General features: G+C 45.4%; 1 protein-coding gene across 1 annotated transcript in view; it reads left to right on the top strand.

Annotated features, from left to right (window-relative positions):
- The window catches only part of LOC126259951 (retinol-binding protein pinta-like), a 155,707-nt gene that overhangs the window by 125,670 nt on the left and 7,509 nt on the right, over positions 1 to 22,528 (top strand). Inside the window, exon 6 of the mRNA XM_049957060.1 lies at positions 5,968 to 6,073. Coding sequence (XP_049813017.1) covers positions 5,968 to 6,073 — 106 coding nt within the window. The remainder of the gene's footprint in view (positions 1 to 5,967; positions 6,074 to 22,528) is intronic.

The raw sequence follows: 22,528 nt of genomic DNA, 5'->3' as shown, positions 1-22,528 counted from the left end.
TTTTGGTCACAATCTTCTTCAGTGACCGTCTGTCACGCTTACACAATACACAATCTCGTCAGCGTTGTGACTTATCGAATAAAGTTTTTTCCGCATTTGCCTGTACGTGATATAAATCTTCGATACGATGTCTCCTGAAATACCAAACAGTTTGACTAAGGAAGCTTTCTACCATTCAGCGACACTACCACCGAAGCGTGTCAAAGACGGTCGAAGCATACTAAAGACGGTCGGAAAAATTCAAAGTCGATTTTCTCGAGAGTTTTTGAGAGTTGTATCGAAATGCTTTTGCACAAATATATGTTGTTTTTGATCTTTTCTTGAGTCCCGAGATTGGTTTGATGCAGCTCTCCATGCTACTCTATCCTGTGCAAGCTTCTTCATCTCCCAGTACTTACAGCAACCTACATCCTTCTGAATCTGCTTAGTGTATTCATCTCTTGGTCTCCCTCTACGATTTTCACCCTCCACGCTGCCCTCCAACGCTAAATTTGTGATCCCTTCATGCCTCAGAACATGTCCTACAAACCGGTCACTTCTTCTTGCCAAGTTGTGCCACAAGCTCTTCTTCTCCCCAATTCTATTCAATACCTCCTCATTAGTTATGTGATCTACCCATCTAATCTTCAGCATTCTTCTGTAGCACCACATTTCGAAAGCTTCTACTCTCTTCTTGTCCAAACTATTTATCGTCCATGTTTCACTTCCATACATGGCTACACTCCATACAAATACTTTCAGAAACGGCTTCCTGACACTTAAATCTATACTCGATGTTAACAAATTTCTCTTCTTCAGAAGCGCTTTCCTTGCCATTACCAGTCTACATTTTATATCTCTACTTCGACCATCATCAGTTAATTTGCTCCCTAAATAGCAAAACTCCTTTACTACTTTAAGTGTCTCATTTCCTAATCTGATTCCCTCAGCATCACCCGACTTAATTCGACTACATTCCATTATCCTCGTTTTGCTTTTGTTGATGTTCATCTTATATCCTCCTTTCAAGACACTGTCCATTCCGTTCAACTGCTCTTCCAAGTCCTTTGCTGTCTCTGACAGAATTACAATGCCATCGGCGAACCTCAACGTTTTTATTTCTTCTCCATGGACTTTAATACCTACTCCGAATTTTCTTTTGTTTCCTTTACTGCTTGCTCAATATACAGATTGAATAACATTGGGGACAGGCTACAACCCTGTCTCACTCCCTTCCCAACCACTGCTTCCCTTTCATGTCCCTCGACTCTTATAACTACCATCTGGTTTCTGTACAAATTGTAAATAGCCTTTCGCTCCCTGTATTTTACCCCTGCCACCTACAGAATTTGAAACAGAGTATTCCAATCAACATTGTTAAAAGCTTTCTCTAAGTCTACAAATGCTAGAAATGTAGGTTTGCCTTTCCTTAATCTATTTTTTAAGATAAGTCGTAGGGTCAGTATTGCTTCACGTGTTCCAACATTTCTGCGGAATCCAAACTGATCTTCGCCGAGGTCGGCTTCTACTAGTTTTTCCATTCGTCTGTTAAGAATTCGCGTTAGTATTTTGCAGCTGCGACTTATTAAACTGATAGTTCGGTAATTTTCACATCTGTCAACACCTGCTTTCTTTGGGATTGGAAACATTATATTCTTCTTGAAGTCTGAGGGTATTTCACCTGTCTCATACATCTTGCTCACCGGATGGTAGAGTTTTGTCAGGACTGGCTCTCCCAAGGCCGTCAGTAGTTCCAATGGAATGCTGTCTACTCCCGGTGCCTTGTTTCGACTTAGGTCTTTCAGTGCTCTGTCAAACTCTTCACCCAGTATCGTATCTCCCATTTCATCTTCATCTACATCCTCTTCCATTTCCATAATATTGTCCTCAAGTACATCGCACTTGTATAGGCCTTCTATATACTCCTTCCACCTTTCTGCCTTCCCTTCTTTGCTTAGAACTGGGTTTCCATCTGAGCTCTTGATATTCATACAAGTGGCTCTCTTTTCTCCAAAGGTTTCTTTAATTTTCCTGTAGGCAGTATCTATCTTACCCCTAGTGAGATAAGCCTCTACATCCTTACATTTGTCCTCTAGCCATCCCTGCTTAGCCATTTTGCACTTCCTGTCGATCTCATTTTTGAGACGTTTGTATTCCTTTTTCCCTGCTTCATTTACTGCGATTTTATATTTTCTCCTTTCATCAATTACATTCAATATCTCTTCTGTTACCCAAGGATTCCTACTAGCCCTCGTCTTTTTACCTACTTGATCCTCTGCTGCCTTCACTACTTCATCCCTCAGAGCTACCCATTCTTCTTCTACTGTACTTCTTTCCCACATTCCTGTCAATTGTTCCCTTATGCTCTCCCTGAAACTCTGTACAACCTCTGGTTTAGTCAGTTTATCCAGGTCCCATCTCCTTAAATTCCCACCTTGTTGCAGTTTCTTCAGTTTTAATCTACAGTTCATAACCAATAGATTGTGGTCAGAGTCCACATCTGTCCCTGAAAAGTCTTACAATTTAAAACCTTGTTCCTAAATCTCTGTCTTACCATTATATAATCTATCTGATACCTTCTAGTATCTCCAGGATTCTTCCATGTATACAACCTTCTTTTATGGTTCTTGAACCAAGTGTTAGCTATGATTAAGTTATGCTCTGTGCAAAATTCTACCAGACGGCTTCCTCTTTCATTTCTCTCCCCTAATCCATATTCACCCACTATGTTTCCTTCTCTCCCTTTTCCTACTCTTGAATTCCAGTCACCCATGACTATTAAATTTTCGTCTCCCTTCACTACCTGAAGAATTTCTTTTATCTCATTATACATTTCATCAATTTCTTCATCATCTGCAGAGCTAGTTGGCATATAAGCTTGTACTACTGTAGTAGGCATGGGCTTCGTGTCTATCTTAGCCACCATAATGCGTTCACTATGCTGTTGGTAGTAGCTTACCCGCACTGCTATTTTTTCATTCATTATTAAACCTACTCCTGCATAACCCCTATTTGATTTTGTATTTATAACCCTGTATTCACCTGACCAAAAGTCTTGTTCCTCCTGCCACCGAACTTCACTAATTCCCACTATATCTAACTTCAACCAATCCATTTCCCTTTTTAAATTTTCTAACCTACCTGCCCGATTAAGGGATCTGACATTCCACGCTCCGATCCGCCGTTCGCAGTACCAGCACAGCAAGGCCGTTTTGGTTAGTGTTGCAAGGCCAGATCAGTCAATCATCCAGACTGTTTCCCTTGCAACTACTGAAAAGGCTGCTGCCCCTCTTCAGGAAACACACGTTTGTCTGGCCTCTCAACAGATACCCCTCCGTTGTGGTTGCACCTACGGTACGGCCATCTGTATCGCTGAGACACGCAAGCCTCCCCACCAACGGCAAGGTCCATGGTTCATCAAAACTCCGATTGCCGTGTGGTCAGCTTGTCAGTGGAATCTGCCTGTATGCACAGGCACCCCGCAGCCTGCATTCGGATCACTGATTCTGATTTCTGATTGTTGGGACAGAAACATCGAGACTGGACACCGAATGAATGAAAGGCTGGTAGAATCACAACAAAGTCGAGGCAAGAAATCATTTTGGATGAGAGACAGGAAATAAAGGTTGATTGCACGTTAGGCGCTTTACACCTTCGTTGGTGGTCGGAATCAGTGATACATGAGGTACTACAAGCACATGTAAGAAAACTTTCCTTCAGGCAGGTACAACACTAGTTCAAAATTTCTGCCGTCACATCATTTCCCATGGTCAACTTCGGCTGTGTTTATTAATTACTGTTATAATTCTGCTTAGTTATGCGAGTGAATGAAGACGTGAATCTGAAATAATGTTTTATGTGAAGTTTTTATACCATACACTGAAGTAACTGGTCTCATGAGGAATGTTCGAGAATGGCGTGTGTGTTAGTCATTCGTACTGGGGAATTTGCTATAAACTATTTCGTTGGTTTACGGTACTGGGGAAATGAGATTATGTTAAGAGGGAGTTACTTTTACATTCCTGGGTTTCATTTATGTTAATTTATTGTTATGATTCAGTAACAAATTTTGATTCGTTCTGTATATATGCGCTGGATTGAACGGGTTTGATGCTTCATTCCGGTTCGCTGTTATGTTTATCTGCCAATCAGAAATTAGCATATTCGCGTGTATTTTCGAAACTGGAACCTTCTTTTGTGTAAAGAGATGAGTAGAGTTGGGGCTTGGATCTCATAGCGATCAGACCTGTTGATACGAACTCTGATGAAAATCATTAATATTGTGATATTTCGATACCCAAATGTTTGGAAGGTACCGTAAAGTGTGGAAGAGAGTTCGATTTAATGCTCGATGTGAAATTCAGAACTTGTGGTAACGTTTTAAATAACTAAATTCCGCGTGGCGTGTTGCTTACTCGCGAACGTGAACATTTTGTTACGTGACACTGATTACAGCAATATTTGAGCGAGCTATTCTAAAATAAATAATCCGTTTGTAAACTTGTAGTGAAAGATACTTAATAATTACCATAAACTGGCTACAGTTATGAATGTTGTGGACTTTTCAGACTTTGTACAGAGTACGGCTTGATAGAAATTGGTTTATGGAAGATTACAGTAACAGTGTGAAATTCTACGCTCATAAATACTTTCATTTAATTACTATTAACCTTCCACCGACAAAAGAATTTGCAGAGCGACTTTTGGTTATTAAGTATACAGTTGTTTTTTCTATTTTCCGGCTGTGAACTGCGTTTCAGTAACTTCAAGGATGCATGCGTTTGAGGAAAGATTCGCCACAAGGTGAGTGGAACGTTGTACGCAGCAATTTCCTGTTAAAGGGTAGACTACGGTATACGTTGGTGGATGACCTTGAAACCATTATCAGTAAATTTGATATCTTCCGGGTCGCATATGCCGTCATCGGATCAAAATCGACGTCTTCGTTCCGAGTGTACTAATTTTTTTTCCGGCAGTGTATTTAACTTCAAACAGCTGTATTTAATGCTTTCGCTTTAATTTTACTGGTTATCGAAGCTACGGGCTCCATGCAGAGACATATAATGCTCTAATCTACGAATATCGCATCCTCAACTTTACCATCTGAACATGTGTTCTCTCGTTCATCCTTCAACACGTATGAAAATACCTCGCCTCTCGATTGTTCTATTCTTACAGACATGAGTGTATACAGGGTGTACCTAAATTCACTTTACAGACTTTGAGGGCTCGTTTCTTACCACAAAACAAGAAAAAAAAAATCTGTAAACATGTGCTCTGAAACACATACTTTAAGAGCTATGCCGACCGGTGTGGCCGCTTGGTTCTAGGCGCGTCAGTCTGGAACCGTGCACCACTACGGTCGCAGGTTCGAATCCTGCCTCGGGCTTGGAGGTGTGTGATGTCCTTAGGTTAGTTAGGTTTAAGTAGTTCTAAGTTCTAGGAGACTGATGACCTTAGATGTTAAGTCCCATAGTGCTCAGAGCCATTTTTTTTAACAGCTATGAGCACTTGATCTTCTTCACTACTGTGAAACAAATCTCTTCTGTTGAACAAGTGCTCATAGCTCTTAAGGTGTGCATTTTAGAGTCAGTGTTTCCTGCACACTTTTTTCTTGTTTTAGTGTAAGGAACGAGTCCTCAATGCCAATAAAGTATATAATGGCTCTGAGCACTATGGGACTTAACATCTGTGGTCATCAGTCCCCTAGAACTTAGAACTACTTAAACCTAACTAACCTAACGACATCACACACATCCATGGCCGAGGCAGGATTCGAACCTGCGACCGTAGCAGTCGCGCGGTTCCGGACTGAGCGCCTAGAACCGCTAGACCACCGCGGCCGGCAATGTCAATAAAGGTAATTTGGTTACACACGGTTTTACATTCAAGTGTTTAAGATCTTGAGATATGTTGAGAAAATTATTGAAGTAACTTTTTATTGTTCCTTTGATTCTTTCTTTCTCTTATTAAATTGTTTACTTACAGGTGCATATCCACCTTCCTGGGTCGGAGACGCTATTCGAGCATGTGCCCAAATCTTTCCTGCCTAATGAGATGGGTGGCACAGCTGGCCCTGCTCAAGAAATGATGGGTGAGTCGTCTAAAATCAGCCTAACGTCGTAAATTGGACGATAGAACAATACTTTAACATGATGTTCACATGACCTAACTTGTATTGCGCAATAACCAAATAACATCACAGAACTACATATCAACGAATAGCAACAAGTCAGATATATACCTCCGAAGAATAAACAATTAGTTTCTCACTCGTAGAAGCATCTCATTCCGCAACACATGTGCAGTGAACGTGGTCTGAAATTATGCTATGGAAGTTACTGGTTGACTGGTGGTTAAAGATGAACAATGTAGCTTGTAGGTCTATGTTGCATATTCCATGATTACGCAAGGTTCATAGGTACATACACTCCTGGAAATTGAAATAAGAACACCGTGAATTCATTGTCCCAGGAAGGGTAAACTTTATTGACACATTCCTGGGGTCAGATACATCACACGATCACACTGACAGAACCACAGGCACATAGACACAGGCAACAGAGCATGCACAATGTCGGCACTAGTACAGTGTATATCCACCTTTCGCAGCAATGCAGGCTGCTATTCTCCCATGGAGACGATCGTAGAGATGCTGGATGTAGTCCTGTGGAACGGCTTGCCATGCCATTTCCACCTGGCGCCTCAGTTGGACCAGCGTTCGTGCTGGACGTGCAGACCGCGTGAGACGACGCTTCATCCAGTCCCAAACATGCTCAATGGGGGACAGATCCGGAGATCTTGCTGGCCAGGGTAGTTGACTTACACCTTCTAGAGCACGTTGGGTGGCACGGGATACATGCGGACGTGCATTGTCCTGTTGGAACAGCAAGTTCCCTTGCCGGTCTAGGAATGGTAGAACGATGGGTTCGATGACGGTTTGGATGTACCGTGCACTATTCAGTGTCCCCTCGACGATCACCAGTGGTGTACGGCCAGTGTAGGAGATCGCTCCCCACACCATGATGCCGGGTGTTGGCCCTGTGTGCCTCGGTCGTATGCAGTCCTGATTGTGGCGCTCACCTGCACGGCGCCAAACACGCATACGACCATCATTGGCACCAAGGCAGAAGCGACTCTCATCGCTGAAGACGACAAGTCTCCATTCGTCCCTCCATTCACGCCTGTCGCGACACCACTGGAGGCGGGCTGCACGATGTTGGGGCGTGAGCGGAAGACGGCCTAACGGTGTGCGGGACCGTAGCCCAGCTTCATGGAGACGGTTGCGAATGGTCCTCGCCGATACCCCAGGAGCAACAGTGTCCCTAATTTGCTGGGAAGTGGCGGTGCGGTCCCCTACGGCACTGCGTAGGATCCTACCGGTCTTGGCGTGCATCCGTGCGTCGCTGCGGTCCGGTCCCAGGTCGACGGGCACGTGCACCTTCCGCCGACCACTGGCGACAACATCGATGTACTGTGGAGACCTCACGCCCCACGTGTTGAGCAATTCGGCGGTACGTCCACCCGGCCTCCCGCATGCCCACTATATGCCCTCGCTCAAAGTCCGTCAACTGCACATACGGTTCACATCCACGCTGTCGCGGCATGCTACCAGTGTTAAAGACTGCGATGGAGCTCCGTATGCCACGGCAAACTGGCTGACACTGACGGCGGCGGTGCACAAATGCTGCGCAGCTAGCGCCATTCGACGGCCAACACCGCGGTTCCTGGTGTGTCCGCTGTGCCGTGCGTGTGATCATTGCTTGTACAGCCCTCTCGCAGTGTCCGGAGCAAGTATGGTGTGTCTGACACACCGGTGTCAATGTGTTCTTTTTTCCATTTCCAGGAGTGTATAACTGAAACACATTCATACGTCTTTGGATGAACTGTGTTATCTGTGAATACATCTGTAAATATATGTTTGGAAGAACAGTGTTATCTGTGAATACAAGATATAAACTGTGGTGTCACCGCTAGACACCACACTTGCTAGGTGGTAACTTAAATCGGCCGCGGTCCTGTAGTACATGTCGGACCCGCGTGTCGCCACTGTGTACTCGCAATCCTAGCGCCACCACATGGCAGGTCACAAGACACGGACTTGACCTCGCCCGAGTTGTACGGACGACATCGCTTGCGACTAGACCTACCAAGTATTCCTCTCATTTGCCGAGAGACAGATTAAATAGCCTTCAGCTAGTCCATCGCTACTACCTAGCAAGGCGCCATGTGTATCATTGCTAATTGCTTACTACTATGCAAGAGATGTATTTCAACAAGAACATGACTACATTAAAGTTAAGTATATTAAAATCTCTCTTCTTTTCTTTATAGTTTTCATCCAGTCTCCTGTTTCAGAATTTACGCCCGTCTGCGTTAGTTTCGCGTGCACCTAGCCACTCATTGTGTCGAGACCTTAGGGAATCGACACAACAATATTTTGGCGCCGAGGAGTGGTGCCGCGCCCACGTTGCAGTCTTTGTGTTATATTTGCTCTAATTTGCTTGTGTCATGGCTTCGCCGCATTCTCCAGATGTACTGTCCGAATTTTTTCGCTTGCAGAATCAGCAGACGCAGGCGTTATTGGAAGCCCTTGGACAGCTCGTCCAGGGTCAACGTGCGCTGCAAACCGATGCGGCGGCAGCCGCTTCTTCGCTACCGCAGCCACACAACGCTGTCGCACCGCCATTTAGGCCCTTTGAGGCCACAACCGAAAGCTGGACTGAGTGGGCCGATCAGTTCAACTTCCACCTCACTGCTTATGGAATTCAAGGTAAAGAGCGGCAGCCGTTTTTGCTTTCTTGTGTCGGTGTGTCTACCTACCGGGTGATAGTGAAATTGTTTCCCCGACGCGACGTAGCAACTCTGTCCTACGAGGAAATTTTGTCGGCTTTAGATGCCTATTTCAAAGAAACAGTAAATGTAGTTGCCAAACGGTATACGTTTTTTCGTACAAAACGTACGGCCGGTCAGACTAATAGGGAGTGGGTAGCAACTTTGCAAGGACTTACTAGAGACTGTGCGTTTGCCTGTGAATGTGGCCTCCCATATTCAGATACTATGGTGCGTGATGCAATTGCACAGAACGTTTCTGATGTTCGCATAAGGGAACAGATTTTGAAACTAGTTAATCCCTCCCTGCAACAAGTGATAGACATATTGGACAGGCAAGACACACTTGACTTTGCTCAGGCATCATTTGAAACTTCGCCAGCAGTGTGTCACATTAATCGGCCCGCCCGGCCCGCTGCACGGGACGCTAAGCGGCCCTCGCGCCCGACTTCACAGCGGCCGCCTAGCTTGCAACCACGTGCGCCGCGTAAGCAAGCAAATGCAGTGAAATCTTGCCCGCGGTGTGCAATTAGACATTCGCGTGAAAATTGCCCGTCACGCCAAGCTATTTGCTTTTACTGTCAAAAGAAAGGACATGTACAAAGTGTTTGCCAGAAAAAGCTTAGGTCAGACAATCACACAAATTCCAGGCCCTTTGCTTCGCGCCGGAATCGAACCCAGGACAATCAGGCTCGTGGACCTTCGCCCATGGACATTCATGTAGTTCATGCCCACCCGTCCAGTGACACTTTAGCTAACAGTGACTGTGTTCGTCCCACCCAACGTGTGCGTCGACGTCGCCGGAAATCCCGTAAAGTTGCAAGTGCTTCTGGACCTGTATCAGTTCAAATTGCACGAGACAGTCGCTCTTGTCGTCAACAAGACAATAAACTTTTTGTGGACTTAGACTTTGCAGGAAAAGTGATCCCATTCCAGCTCGATACCGGAGCTGCAGTTTCATTGATTAATCACGACACGTACAAACAACTGGGCGCCCCGCCATTGCGTGCCGCAAATGTTACGTTAACTAGTTACTCCGGACAGCATATACCTGTGTTAGGACAGTGCAGCCTTATTGCAACATACAAGGGACAGACAAAACTTGTGTCATTTTATGTTCTTCGTTCCTCTAGTGCAGTGAACTTGTTTGGTTTAGATTTGTTTCAATTGTTTAATTTGTCTATAGTAAATCAGGTCCTCTCAGTGAATCAGACTGTGCCTTCCGCCAGTGTTTCTAGTCTTTGTGAAGAATTTGCAGACATTTTTGCACCGGGCCTTGGTTGCGCTAAGAACTATGAAGCGCATTTGGAACTGAAAGACAACGCGCAACCGAAATTTTTCAGAGCGCGCAATGTTCCCCACGCATTGCGTGATGAGGTCGCACGAACATTAGCCGAATTAGAATCTCAAGGTGTCATTGAACGAGTGCAGGCTTCTCTCTGGGCTTCACCCTTAGTAATTTTGCCCAAACCTTCCGGAAAATTGAGACTTTGCGTGGACTTCAAGGCAACTGTGAATCCACAACTTGTGACTGCTACTTTTCCTTTGCCCCGCCCGGAAGATCTTTTTGACAAACTGTGCCCGGGAAAATATTTTTCAAAATTGGACCTAGCAGATGCGTACTTGCAAATACCTGTGGACGAAGAATCCCAGCGCGTCTTAGTGGTTAACACGCATCTTGGCTTGTATCGCTTCAAAAGACTGCCCTTCGGGTGTGCATCCGCCCCTGCTTTATTTCAGCAATATTTACAAACTATTTGTGCGTCGGTCCCTACTGCTGCGAACTATCTGGACGATATTGTGATCTCAGGAAAGACAGAAGCCGAACATTTGCAGAATCTCCGGACCTTATTTCAGGTCTTGCGTCAGAATGGTCTTCGCTTGAGGAAGGACAAATGTGTGTTTTTTGCTCGTGACTTACCGTACCTGGGCCATGTCCTTAACGCCCCAGGTATACATCCGAGTCCAGAGCACCTTCGTGCCATTCAGGACTTGCCGTCACCGCAGAACTTAAAACAGCTACAGAGTGTGCTGGGTAAGGTAAATTATTATCATCGGTTTGTGCGCAATGCTTCTTCCATTTCAGCTCCGCTTCATCGCTTACGCCGTAAAGGTGTTCCGTTCGTCTGGACGACGGAATGCGAACGCGCCTTTCGCCAGTTGAAATCGGCGTTACTTTCAAATACTTGCCTTACGCCATTCGATCCCCGAAAACCCCTTTTGTTGATGGTAGATGCATCGGATTTCGGGATCGGTGCTGTGCTTGCGCACAAGGATGGCTCGCATGATCGCCCTATTGCCTTTGCGTCCAAATTGCTCTCATCTGCGCAAAGCAATTATTCACAAATAGAGAAAGAAGCTTTAGCTCTCGTGTTTGGTGTTACCAAGTTCCATGACTTCTTGTATGGTCGTCACTTTACAATCATCACGGACCACAAGCCTTTGACATCACTTTTTCATCCGAACAAGACTGTACCTCCACGTACAGCGCAGAAATTCATTCGCTGGTCACTTTTTCTCTCGCAGTACCGCTACGATATCTTGTATCGGTCCACTGCTAAGCACGGCAACGCTGATGCGTTGTCCCGTTTGCCTGTTGCTGAGGATAAAGCATTCGATTCTTCCGAACTTGCTTGCATGTTCATTGATTCGGAAGCCGATGACGTGGTCGCATCGTTTCCGATTGATTTTCGTCGTGTAGCTACTGCCACAGCTGCTGACCCTGTCCTTGCTCCCGTTTTGCGTTTTGTTGCTACGCAATGGCCCTTGTCCAAGTCGAGGATCGAGGATCCTTTGGTTCGCCGTTTTTTTGCTCACAAGGAGAGACTTTTTGTCCGACGTGGTGTTTTGTTGTTGCGTTCCGATAATGATCAATCCCGAGTCGTGGTCCCACGTTCGTTACAGTCCTCTGTCTTAAAGCTTCTTCACCAAGGACATTGGGGTATAGTGCGAACGAAACAACTTGCTCGACGGCACTGTACTTGGTTCGGAATCGATGCTGCGATTACGAATATGTGCTCCTCTTGCGTGGCGTGTGCCGAACAACAATCCGCACCGCCGCGGAAATTCTTTGCTTGGCCGAAAGCCACTTCCCCTTGGCAACGATTGCACATCGATTTTGCTGGGCCGTTCTGGAATGCTCGATGGTTGGTTGTGGTTGATGCTTTCAGTAATTTTCCTTTTGTTGTCCGGATGTCTTCCACGACGTCTTCTGCCACAATCCAAGCCTTGTCTGCTATCTTTTGCATTGAAGGTCTTCCGCAGACTATTGTTTCCGACAATGGCCCACAATTCATGTCCGCAGAATTTCAGTCGTTCTGCAAGGCCAATGGTATTCAACATCTGACATCCGCGCCGTTTTCGCCTCAGTCAAACGGTGCCGCTGAACGATTGGTCCGGACTTTCAAGTCGCAGATGTTGAAGTTGAAAGGGTCGCATTCTCGGGAGGACGCTTTGTTGCTCTTTTTGTCCTCATATCGCTCTCAGCCCCGCGATGGTCGCTCGCCGGCTGAGTTGCTCCATGGTCGTCCTCATCGAACTCTGATGTCTTTGCTGCATCCGCCACATCAGGTTCCTGTGCAGCGGCAGACTCCTGCTTTTGCTCCTGGCGACGTTGTCTATTATCGCAACTATCGCGGTTCACGGCGTTGGCTCGCAGGGCGCATTCTTCGCTGCCTCGGCCGCGCGATGTATTTGGTTTTGGGGGCCTCTGGTGAGGTGCGTCGGCATCTCAATCAGCTGCGCCTCTGTCGTCGCCTGGGTTCTGCCGCTCCCCGTCTGCTTTCAGCGACGGAGCCGTCAGGTCAGCGCCCTGGGGACCCATCTACTGGCTCGCCTCATCCCCAGGTGTTACCGACGATGCCTTCCATTTTGCCTCATGGCGTCGCGCCGCCGCAGCCGCCGCCGGCGCCGCCAGCAGCGGACGCTTCGCTGCTGCCGCCTCGCGCCTCCCTGGGTCACGCGCCGCCGCTTGCTTCCCGTGACCAGCCGTCCTCCGCCATGGACCTCTTGCCCGCTCCGGACCAGATGTCGTCTTCGCCCGTCGGGTGCTCCGACCACATGGAGGTCGACCCTTCTGTCTCATTACGTGCGCATACACCTCATGTTGACGTGCACCCTGGACTAGGTTTGCAGGCGTTTCCTAGCTCCCCTCGGACCGAATGGCCGGGTGCGGGTGGCACAGCCTCGCCTGTTGTTAGGCTCCCCACCTCATCGCATACGTCAACATGGGGTCCTCCCCACGGCGGGCGGAAGCCTTATCTCACGACCGTTCGCCGATTTGCGGGGGAGGAATGTGGTGTCACCGCTAGACACCACACTTGCTAGGTGGTAACTTAAATCGGCCGCGGTCCTGTAGTACATGTCGGACCCGCGTGTCGCCACTGTGTACTCGCAATCCTAGCGCCACCACATGGCAGGTCACAAGACACGGACTTGACCTCGCCCGAGTTGTACGGACGACATCGCTTGCGACTAGACCTACCAAGTATTCCTCTCATTTGCCGAGAGACAGATTAAATAGCCTTCAGCTAGTCCATCGCTACTACCTAGCAAGGCGCCATGTGTATCATTGCTAATTGCTTACTACTATGCAAGAGATGTATTTCAACAAGAACATGACTACATTAAAGTTAAGTATATTAAAATCTCTCTTCTTTTCTTTATAGTTTTCATCCAGTCTCCTGTTTCAGAATTTACGCCCGTCTGCGTTAGTTTCGCGTGCACCTAGCCACTCATTGTGTCGAGACCTTAGGGAATCGACACAACATAAACAATATTCCTAGAGTACGAAAATATGACATCGTTCCGAAAAGAATATCGTACATTATATACTGGTTTCAATGAGCAACACCCTTACATCACTTCGGCGTAGAACAATTATAACCGTGACAGAACGCAACCATCTGTCTACTCTTACTATAAAGCGGGTCTATGTGTCATACATAAACATGATACACTAAATTACGAAAGTTCATCATTAATAAATTACGTGTTGTAACCAATATGTTGTAGACGATATATAATACAAAAAATATAGGATTTTAAATCCACAGTTCATATAATTATGGGATTTCATAAATATGGAAGAGGGGCGGTGGGGTTGGATCGGGTATAAAGCGTGTGAGTATTGAGGGGAAGAGGGGAGGGGGAGTTGTTAATGAGATAAACGTACAGCTTACACAAGGGGAGAATGGTGGGAGATGTTGGGCAGAGGGGAGGGAGTAATGACGTAGAATCGGGGATGAAATGTGTGGGGAAGATACCTCGTAAGTGGTGGGAAAGACGTCAATGAAATGGAACCTAACGACTGGGGGACGTGCATGAAGGGGGGGGGGGGGTGAAGACATAATGATGTTAAATTTTGGACCTTCTGTCTTTCTGTGCATTTGTACAAATAGTGTTTTCAGTGTTGACCTGATAATGACCGAAATCATAATAGTAATACAAAATGGTTTGTACAGTCAAGTGGCAGGAACATTCAGACATCTGAGAAAGAGCTTAAAATATGAGTGCCAGTTCCACCACGACTTTATGGCCTGCGAAAGACACTCGTACATAAAGAAAGAGTTCCGTTCCATCCCACTACAAGCTTTATAAGGGCCACAACATAGCTCCTGGTAGAAATCTGACTTCCCTTTTGCACCCTTTGTTAGTAGGAAAACGTGAAATTCAGAATATTTTATATTACAGCAGAAGAACTTAGGTCTCTAACCAATCAACGTACGAGTATTAGTGAGTTTCGATGTGGTCCCCTTGTTTACGTGACTGCCTTCGATGGATACGCTTATAGGAGCTAAGTTGGATAAGACATCTTACATCTTTTCAAACATGTACTTCCCTCGACATGCTTTTTATTTAACGAACGATATTGCTATGGGTAGCCCTCTATCTGCCATAGTATCTTTATGGATTTTTATGAAAGACTTCGAGGATAAGGCCCTGCGGTGGGTGGGTTTCAAATCTGAATGTACCTGCAGAAATGTAGACGACGCTTTCGTGGTATTGCCACATGTGACAGCAACGTCTCCATCATTTTTGTAACATCTTAACTTCTTCCATCCGAGTGTCTGCTTCACCATAGACGTGGAGAAAAATGTACCTCTCCCATTTCTGTATGTCAGGATTGGTAGAAAAGAAGAAGTCCAACACACGCCGACCTATATCTACGATATGAACTGCCATCACCCATCACAAAGCTGTGGTGTATGATGGACTTTTGTTCAGAGGGCTACAGCTATCTTAGATCCAGAGAGCATATTAACAGATGTTAGTCACCTCTGCTCTATGTTTTCCCAGAACGGGTACTCCAATAAGTACATTCAAAATACATTCTGACGACCACACACTAAATTTCGAGAGCAGTCAGGAGAAACAGGGGATTCCTCGAGGATAATTGTTCTAGCTTATATCGATGGCGTGTTCCTTAAGATCGGCAGACTATTCAACAAATTTCAAATAATGTGTGTCTCCCGCCCTCCAACTCGAATGCAGTCGATGCTGGGTTACGTTAAGGATGGCCTAGGTCTAAGGAGACCATCAAAATGCAGGGCGTTCGTAAATTCCCGTTACTTCTAGGATCTGTAGAGGTGAGTGAGTATGTAATACAACGTTGATAAGTGTGTGATTGTAGCAACAGCTGCTCCAATCCGATTTCTGAATTCAGGGAGGTCTGCTGGAAGCAGAGGCACATACACACGATCCTTGATGAATCCCCAAAGGAAAAAATCGCATGACGTTAGATCGGGTTAACGTGGAGACCATGTAAAGAAAGCCCTGTCATTGGTCCCTTTGCGGCTTATCAAGGTCTGGGAAGAACTCGGCTACAGACTTGATGTGTGTCGTGTGACAAATGGTGCTCACAATGGACATTTATAAGGTGCTTGGTAAAACTGTTTGAGTTGCTCTTTCATTTGACATATCATTTATTACTCTAAGTTTAATATAATAAATATTATAAAACTTTAAAACCCCGATATTCATTTATAAACACCCTGTATTATGAATAGGAACCCGTGTCTGGAAACCCACCGTTTCCATTCTTCGACGGTTACAATTCAGATGTTTAGCTCATCAACTTCTGTTGAAAAACTGAAATAGGCGTGGCACAGTACAAGACTTAAATGACGATTCTATAGGAAACATACCTCAACATCCGTTTATCACTTAAGCACAGTTGTTTGTATTAACACTTAAACATTATATGTTTACATTATTCCAAAACAAAGCATACGTTACAACATCAGCTGAGCGTCTGGCGTAGTACACGTCAAGCTGTCTTTCCTACTGCATACCAGGACAAGCATCAAGGATCTTTCCCTCGGAAGATGGGCGTGTTACACGTCAGAATTGAAACTGTCATAGAGCGGAAACGGTACGTTTCCTGACATTTATTCCTATTCATACTATTATGTACTCACTGCCCTCTACTAGTCCTAGAAGTCTGCAATGAGAATTTCCGAGCACCTTGTACAAAAACTCGTGCTAGTGTGAGAAATCATACAGTGCCCAGTCGTGCTGCACTGTTAGAGAGAGAAGCAACGAACATAGACGTCATCCCAGATTAGGTCAACCCGAAAAATCTGCCCTTGCTGAACACTATCTTGACACGGGACATTGCATGAAGTATGGAGAGAAAAAGATCCTCTCGTCCGTCTCTTCGTACGGAGATTCCATTAAAAGAACAGTCGAGGAAAATGTAACTGACGACTTCATTAGCAGAGACACGGGATCTTAACTCAACAACATCGTCGGCCTACCCTCCTCAACTTATGAAAGAGAAGAAGAAGAAACATAAGTCCCTGGATTAATCCCCCCCCCCCCCAAGCTTGGTGCCATGAGAGGTGCCATCTTCCCATCTTCCCCCTCATAGCCTGAGTCTGACCTCTTATTCATGGATGTCACCCCGTCCTCAGTGGTGACTGGCTCCAGCGTGTTCACCTCCAAGTTGGATACCCAGTCTGTGCTTATTCAATGGAACTGTAATGGATGCTACCATCACCTACCAGAGTTATAATTCCTTATTGCCTTTTGGTCAGCAGCTTGTGTTATTCTCCAGGAATCTGATTTTACTTATGCTCCCTCACCAACCCTTCATAGGTTTCAAGCATTCTGTCAGAACTGGATCAGCCCTTTGAGGGTTTCTGATGGTCTTTACACATTGATCCTTACAGATTTTGTTAGTACATAGATTCCACTTCCTACCACTTTGGAAGAATTGTCATCTGGGCCCTCTTGGACTCTGCAGTCACTGTTTGCAATCTTTGCCATGTTGTACTGATGAAGCCGTCCAAGTTAGGCAGGGGCAGTCTTCCATTCTGGGCCATGCCGTTCCAGGTGCCCCTTGCATACATCCAGCACTTCTTGTGGAACATCTCGTGAGCCATTTTGCGATGGCATCAGTGTCAGGCTCCTTTTTTTTGTTTTTTTTTTTTTGGTCATCAGTCTACTGACTGGTTTGATGCGGCCCGCCACGAATTCCTTTCCTGTGCTAACCTCTTCATCTCAGAGTAGCACTTGCAACCTACGTCCTCAATTATTTGCTTGACGTATTCCTATCTCTGTCTTCCTCTACAGTTTTTTACCCTCTACAGCTTCCTCTAGTACCATGGAAGTTATTCCCTCATGTCTTAGCAGATGTTCTATCATCCTGTCCCTTCTCCTTATCAGTGTTTTCCACATATTCCTTTCCTCTCCGATTCAGCGTAGATTCTCCTCATTCCTTACCTTATCAGTCCACCTAATTCTCAACATTCGTCTATAGCACCACATCTCAAATGCTTCGATTCTCTTCTGCTCCGGTTTTCCCACAGTCCATGTTTCACTACCATACAATGCTGTACTCCAGACGTACATCCTCAGAAATTTCTTCCTCAAATTAAGGCCGGCATTTAATATTAGTAGACTTCTCTTGGCCAGAAATGCCTTTTTTGCCATAGCGAGTCTGCTTTTGATGTCCTCCTTGCTCCGTCCGTCATTGGTTATTTTACTGCCTAGGTAGCAGAATTCCTTAACTTCATTGACTTCGTGACCATCAATCCTGATGTTAAGTTTCTCGCTGTCCTCATTTCTACTACTTCTCATTACCTTCGTCTTTCTCCGATTTACTCTCAAACCATACTGTGTACTCTTTTGACTGTTCATTCCGTTCAGCAGATCATTTAATTCTTCTTCACTTTCACTCAGGATAGCAATGTCATCAGCGAATCGTATCATTGATATCCTTTCACCTTGTATTATAATTCCACTCCTTAACCTTTCTTTTATTTCCATCATTGCTTCCTCGATGTACAGATTGAAGAGTAGGGGCGAAAGGCTACAACCTTGTCTTACACCCTTCTTAATACGAGCACTTCGTTCTTGATCGTCCACTCTTATTATTCCCTCTTGGTTGTTGTACATATTGTATATGACCCGTCTCTCCCTATAGCTTACCCCTACTTTTTTCAGAATCTCGAACAGCTTGCACCATTTTACATTGTCGAAAGCTTTTTCCAGGTCGACAAATCCTATGAAAGTGTCTTGTTTTTCTTTAGCCTTGCTTCCATTATTAGCCGTAACGTCAGACTTGCCTCTCTCGTCCCTTTACTTTTCCTAAAGCCAAACTGATCGTCACCTAGCGCATTCTCAATTTTCTTTTCCATTCTTCTGTATGTTATTCTTGTAAGCAGCTTCGATGCATGAGCTGTTAAGCTGATTGTGCGATAATTCTCGCACTTGTCACCCCTTGCCGTCATCGGAATTGTGTGGATGATGCTTTTCCGAAAGTCAGATGGTATGTTGCCAGACTCATATATTCAACACACCAATATGAATAGTCGTTTTGTTGCCACTTCCCCCAATGATTTTAGAAATTGTGATGGAATGTTATCTATCTCTTCTGCCTTATTTGACCGTAAGTCCTCCAAAGCTCTTTTAAATTCCGATTCTAATACTGGATCCCCTATCTCTTCTAAATCGACTCCTGTTTCTTCTTCTATCACATCAGACAAATCTCCACCCTCATAGAGGCTTTCAATGTATTCTTTCCACCTATCTGCTCTCTCCTCTGCATTTAACAGTGGAATTCCCGTTGAACTCTTAATATTACCACCGTTGCTTTTAATGTCACCAAAGGTTGTTTTGACTTTCCTGTATGCTGAGTCTGTCCTTCCGACAATCATATCTTTTTCGATGTCTTCACATTTTTCCTGCTGCCATTTCGTCTTAGCTTCCCTGCTCTTCCTATTTATTTCATTCCTCAGCGACTTTTATTTCTGTATTCCTGATTTTCCCGGAGCATGTTTGTACTTCCTCCTTTCATCAATCAACTGAAGTATTTCTTCTGTTACCCATGGTTTCTTCGCAGCTACCTTCTTTGTACCTATGTTTTCCTTCCCAACTTCTGTGATGGCCCTTTTTAGAGATGTCCATTCCTCTTCAACTGTACTGCCTACTGCGCTATTCCTTATTGCTCTATCTATAGCGTTAGTGAACTTCAAACGTATCTCGTCATTCCTTAGTACTTCCGTATGCCACTTCTTTGCGTATTGATTCTTCCTGACTAATGTCTTGAACTTCAGCCTACTCTTCATCACTACTACATTGTGATCTGAGTCTATATCTGCTCCTGGGTACGCCTTACAATCAAGTATCTGATTTCGGAATCTCTGTCTGACCATGATGTAATCTAATTGAAATCTTCCCGTATCTCCCGGCCTTTTCCAAGTATACCTCCTCCTCTTGTGATTCTTGAACAGGGTATTCGCTATTACTAGTTGAAACGTGTTACAGAACTCAATTAGTCTTTCTCCTCTTTCATTCCTTGTCCCAAGCCCATATTCTCCTATAACCTTTTCTTCTACTCCTTCCACTACAACTGCATTCCAGTCGCCCATGACTATTAGATTTTCGTCCCCCTTTACATACTGCATTACCCTTTCAATATCCTCATACACTTCCTCTATCTGTTCATCTTCAGATTGCGACGTCGGCATGTATATCTGAACTATCGTTGTCGGTGTTGGTCTGCTGTCGATTCTGGTTAGAACAACCCGGTCACTGAACTGTTCACAGTAACACACCCTCATACCCTCTGCCCTACCTTCCTATTCATAACGAATCCTACACCTGTTATACCATTTTCTGCTGCTGTTGATATTACCCGATACTCATCTGACCAGAAATCCTTGTCTTCCTTCCACTTCACTTCACTGACCCCTACTATATCTAGATTGAGCCTTTGCATTTCCCTTTTCAGATTTCTAGTTTCCCTACCACGTTCAAGCTTCTGACATTCCACGCCCCGACTCGTAGAAAGTTCCAACTGAATTCCTCCTCCAAAAACAGCAGGCTGCTTATGTTTTACCTCTATCCCACAGTGAACCTGTTACTGAGTGGGAAATTCTTCTGGCCTTCTCTTCTTCCCATGATGCAGCTCCTAGCCCTGATTCTATCCCTATTCAATTATTTCAACACCTCAAACGCCCCATCGACAATAACCCCTCCAGGGGTTTAACTCTGGGGGTTTACCTTCAGGGGTTTAACTATATATGGCTCCAAGGTATTTTCCCCTCTCAATGCAGAGATAGTATTGTGGTTCCCGTCATCCCTTAATAGTTAGCGACCAATCAGCCTGACCAATGCCCCTGCAATGGCGGCTCTTTGGCTCAATTGAGTCCTTGAAGGTCCGAACCTTTTATCTCCTTATGAGTGCGTCTTTCACAAAAGATGGTCTCCAATCGATCCTTCGTTTGTGAACCACAGTTTTACAGGCCTTTTCTCAGCGCTGCCACCCTGTCGCAATTTTCTTCAATTTTTGTAAGGTCTATGACAAAGCTTGGCGCCATCACACCCTTTTTAGAGCCCCTACCGATTTTTATTCGCCACTCCCTGCCCCGCTGGTTGCTGAGAGTCTGGATTGGCACTGTTCTCGGCCTTACATTAACCAAGGAGAATGGCATTCCACAGGTCACCATATTAAGCGCCCTTGTTTTTCTCATTGCTATAAACGGACTTGTTGCCTCTGCCAGACCATTGGTCACCCCTGCTCTGTACGTGGATGATTTCTAATATTTGGGCAAGCCCCCACTTGGTAGTCTCTGTGGAATTACAGCTCCAGTTTGCCATGTAGCACACGTCCACGTGGACATTCTCGCATGGTTTTCGATTCTCTCCCCTTAAGTCGAGGGTGGCGCATTTCTGTCACTGTGCTGCCATCCATCGTAATAGAGAGCTCTGCCTCGACACCCAGCACCTGACCATAGTCCCCCATTTCCGTCCCTTGGGTCTTCTTTTTGACAACAAGCTTACTTGGTTGCCCCATATCCATCATCTGAAGTAAACTGTTTTCTTGCCCACACTTCTTGAGGCATTAGTTCTCTGTCACACGGCTATGGCTGTCAAGTTTATAGATCACCTGCTTCTTCCACGCTGCTCCTCTTGGATCCAGTTCACCATCATGATATCCGTTTAGCCACTGGTGCCTTTCATACTAGCTTCACACCTACATGCTGCCCACCCTGGGGTGGTTTTACCAGTTGGGCTCCATATCACTTCTCTCCATCATGACATCCATCTCCCCTCTTTATTCCCTTCCCCACGTTCTCTCCTGACAACACCCCATAGGTCAGTTCCTTGGCCCAGATTAAGATGGACTCTTTCAGGGTCCAATAGTCTCCTTCATTCCAATGGTGCTGCACTGTTTGTTCCAAATGCTCTTATGGGAGATTCACGATGCCTTTGGTTTTTTACACTGATGGCTCTACATCCACCAACCATGTGGTATATGCCTTCACGTCTTCCATTGGCATGGAACACCATCTCTTCCCTGCCACATGTGGAGTGTTTACTGTGGAATTGGTAGCCATCTACTGGATCCTCTACTTCTTTACACAGTTCTCACTCATCTAAGTTTTGTTATGTATGGAGTCAGTGAGTGGCCTTCAGGCTGTCACTCGGAATTTTTCCTGTCACCCCTCGGCCCCTGACATCAAAGATCTTTTCGCTGAACTTGGTGATGCTACACATTCAGTTCATTTCCTCTGGGTTCCTGCCCATGTAGATACCCTGGTTAATGAACTTGTCAACTTCTGGTTGGGAGGGCAGACACCTGTACCCTATTCTCCACATTTACTCTGGTGGGTGATTTTTGTCTTTAGATCAAATCACTTTTTACTCAATTGTGGGCCAACTCGTGGGAGGCTACCCCACTTTCTAATAAACTTCACGCAGTCAAGGAGAAATCCACTTGATGCTATTTCCTTTGCCTCTTCCAGCGGGAATCTACCATCCTCTACCGTCTTCATATTGGCTGGTTTTTTACTCCGCAATGGACTGCCCCTTCCTTTGTAGTTGTGAGGCTCCTCCCACAATGATCCATGTCTTTCTGGACTGCTCCTGACTTTTGGCTGTTCACATTAAAAATACCCTCCATGTTCTTTTTCTTGAGTGTTAGGGGACGACCCTTTTTATGTCTGTCGTCAGTTTTTTTTGTGAAAGTGTTTTGTCCTCTTTAGGTTTAAGTCCTTGAATTTTCCTTTGGAGGTATGGTACTTGCCTCCACACTGGCCAGTTTCTGACCGCTTTTTCCCTCCATTTTGTCTGTTCTGTTGTGCAGTTTTTTTGCCCTTTTCTTGTGTCCTCTTCCCCTGGTGTTGTCCCCATTGTACTGTGATAATGGTATGGTGTGGATATCGGTAGCGGCAGTGCTTTTGCCCCATTGCACGTGGCTTTTCTGGGA

This window comes from Schistocerca nitens, chromosome 5 (genome assembly GCF_023898315.1).
Source record: "Schistocerca nitens isolate TAMUIC-IGC-003100 chromosome 5, iqSchNite1.1, whole genome shotgun sequence".
Classification (NCBI taxonomy): Eukaryota; Metazoa; Arthropoda; class Insecta; order Orthoptera; family Acrididae; genus Schistocerca; species Schistocerca nitens.
The sequence above is the reverse complement of the archived record's forward strand: the minus strand, read 5'-3'. Positions and strand labels throughout refer to the sequence as shown.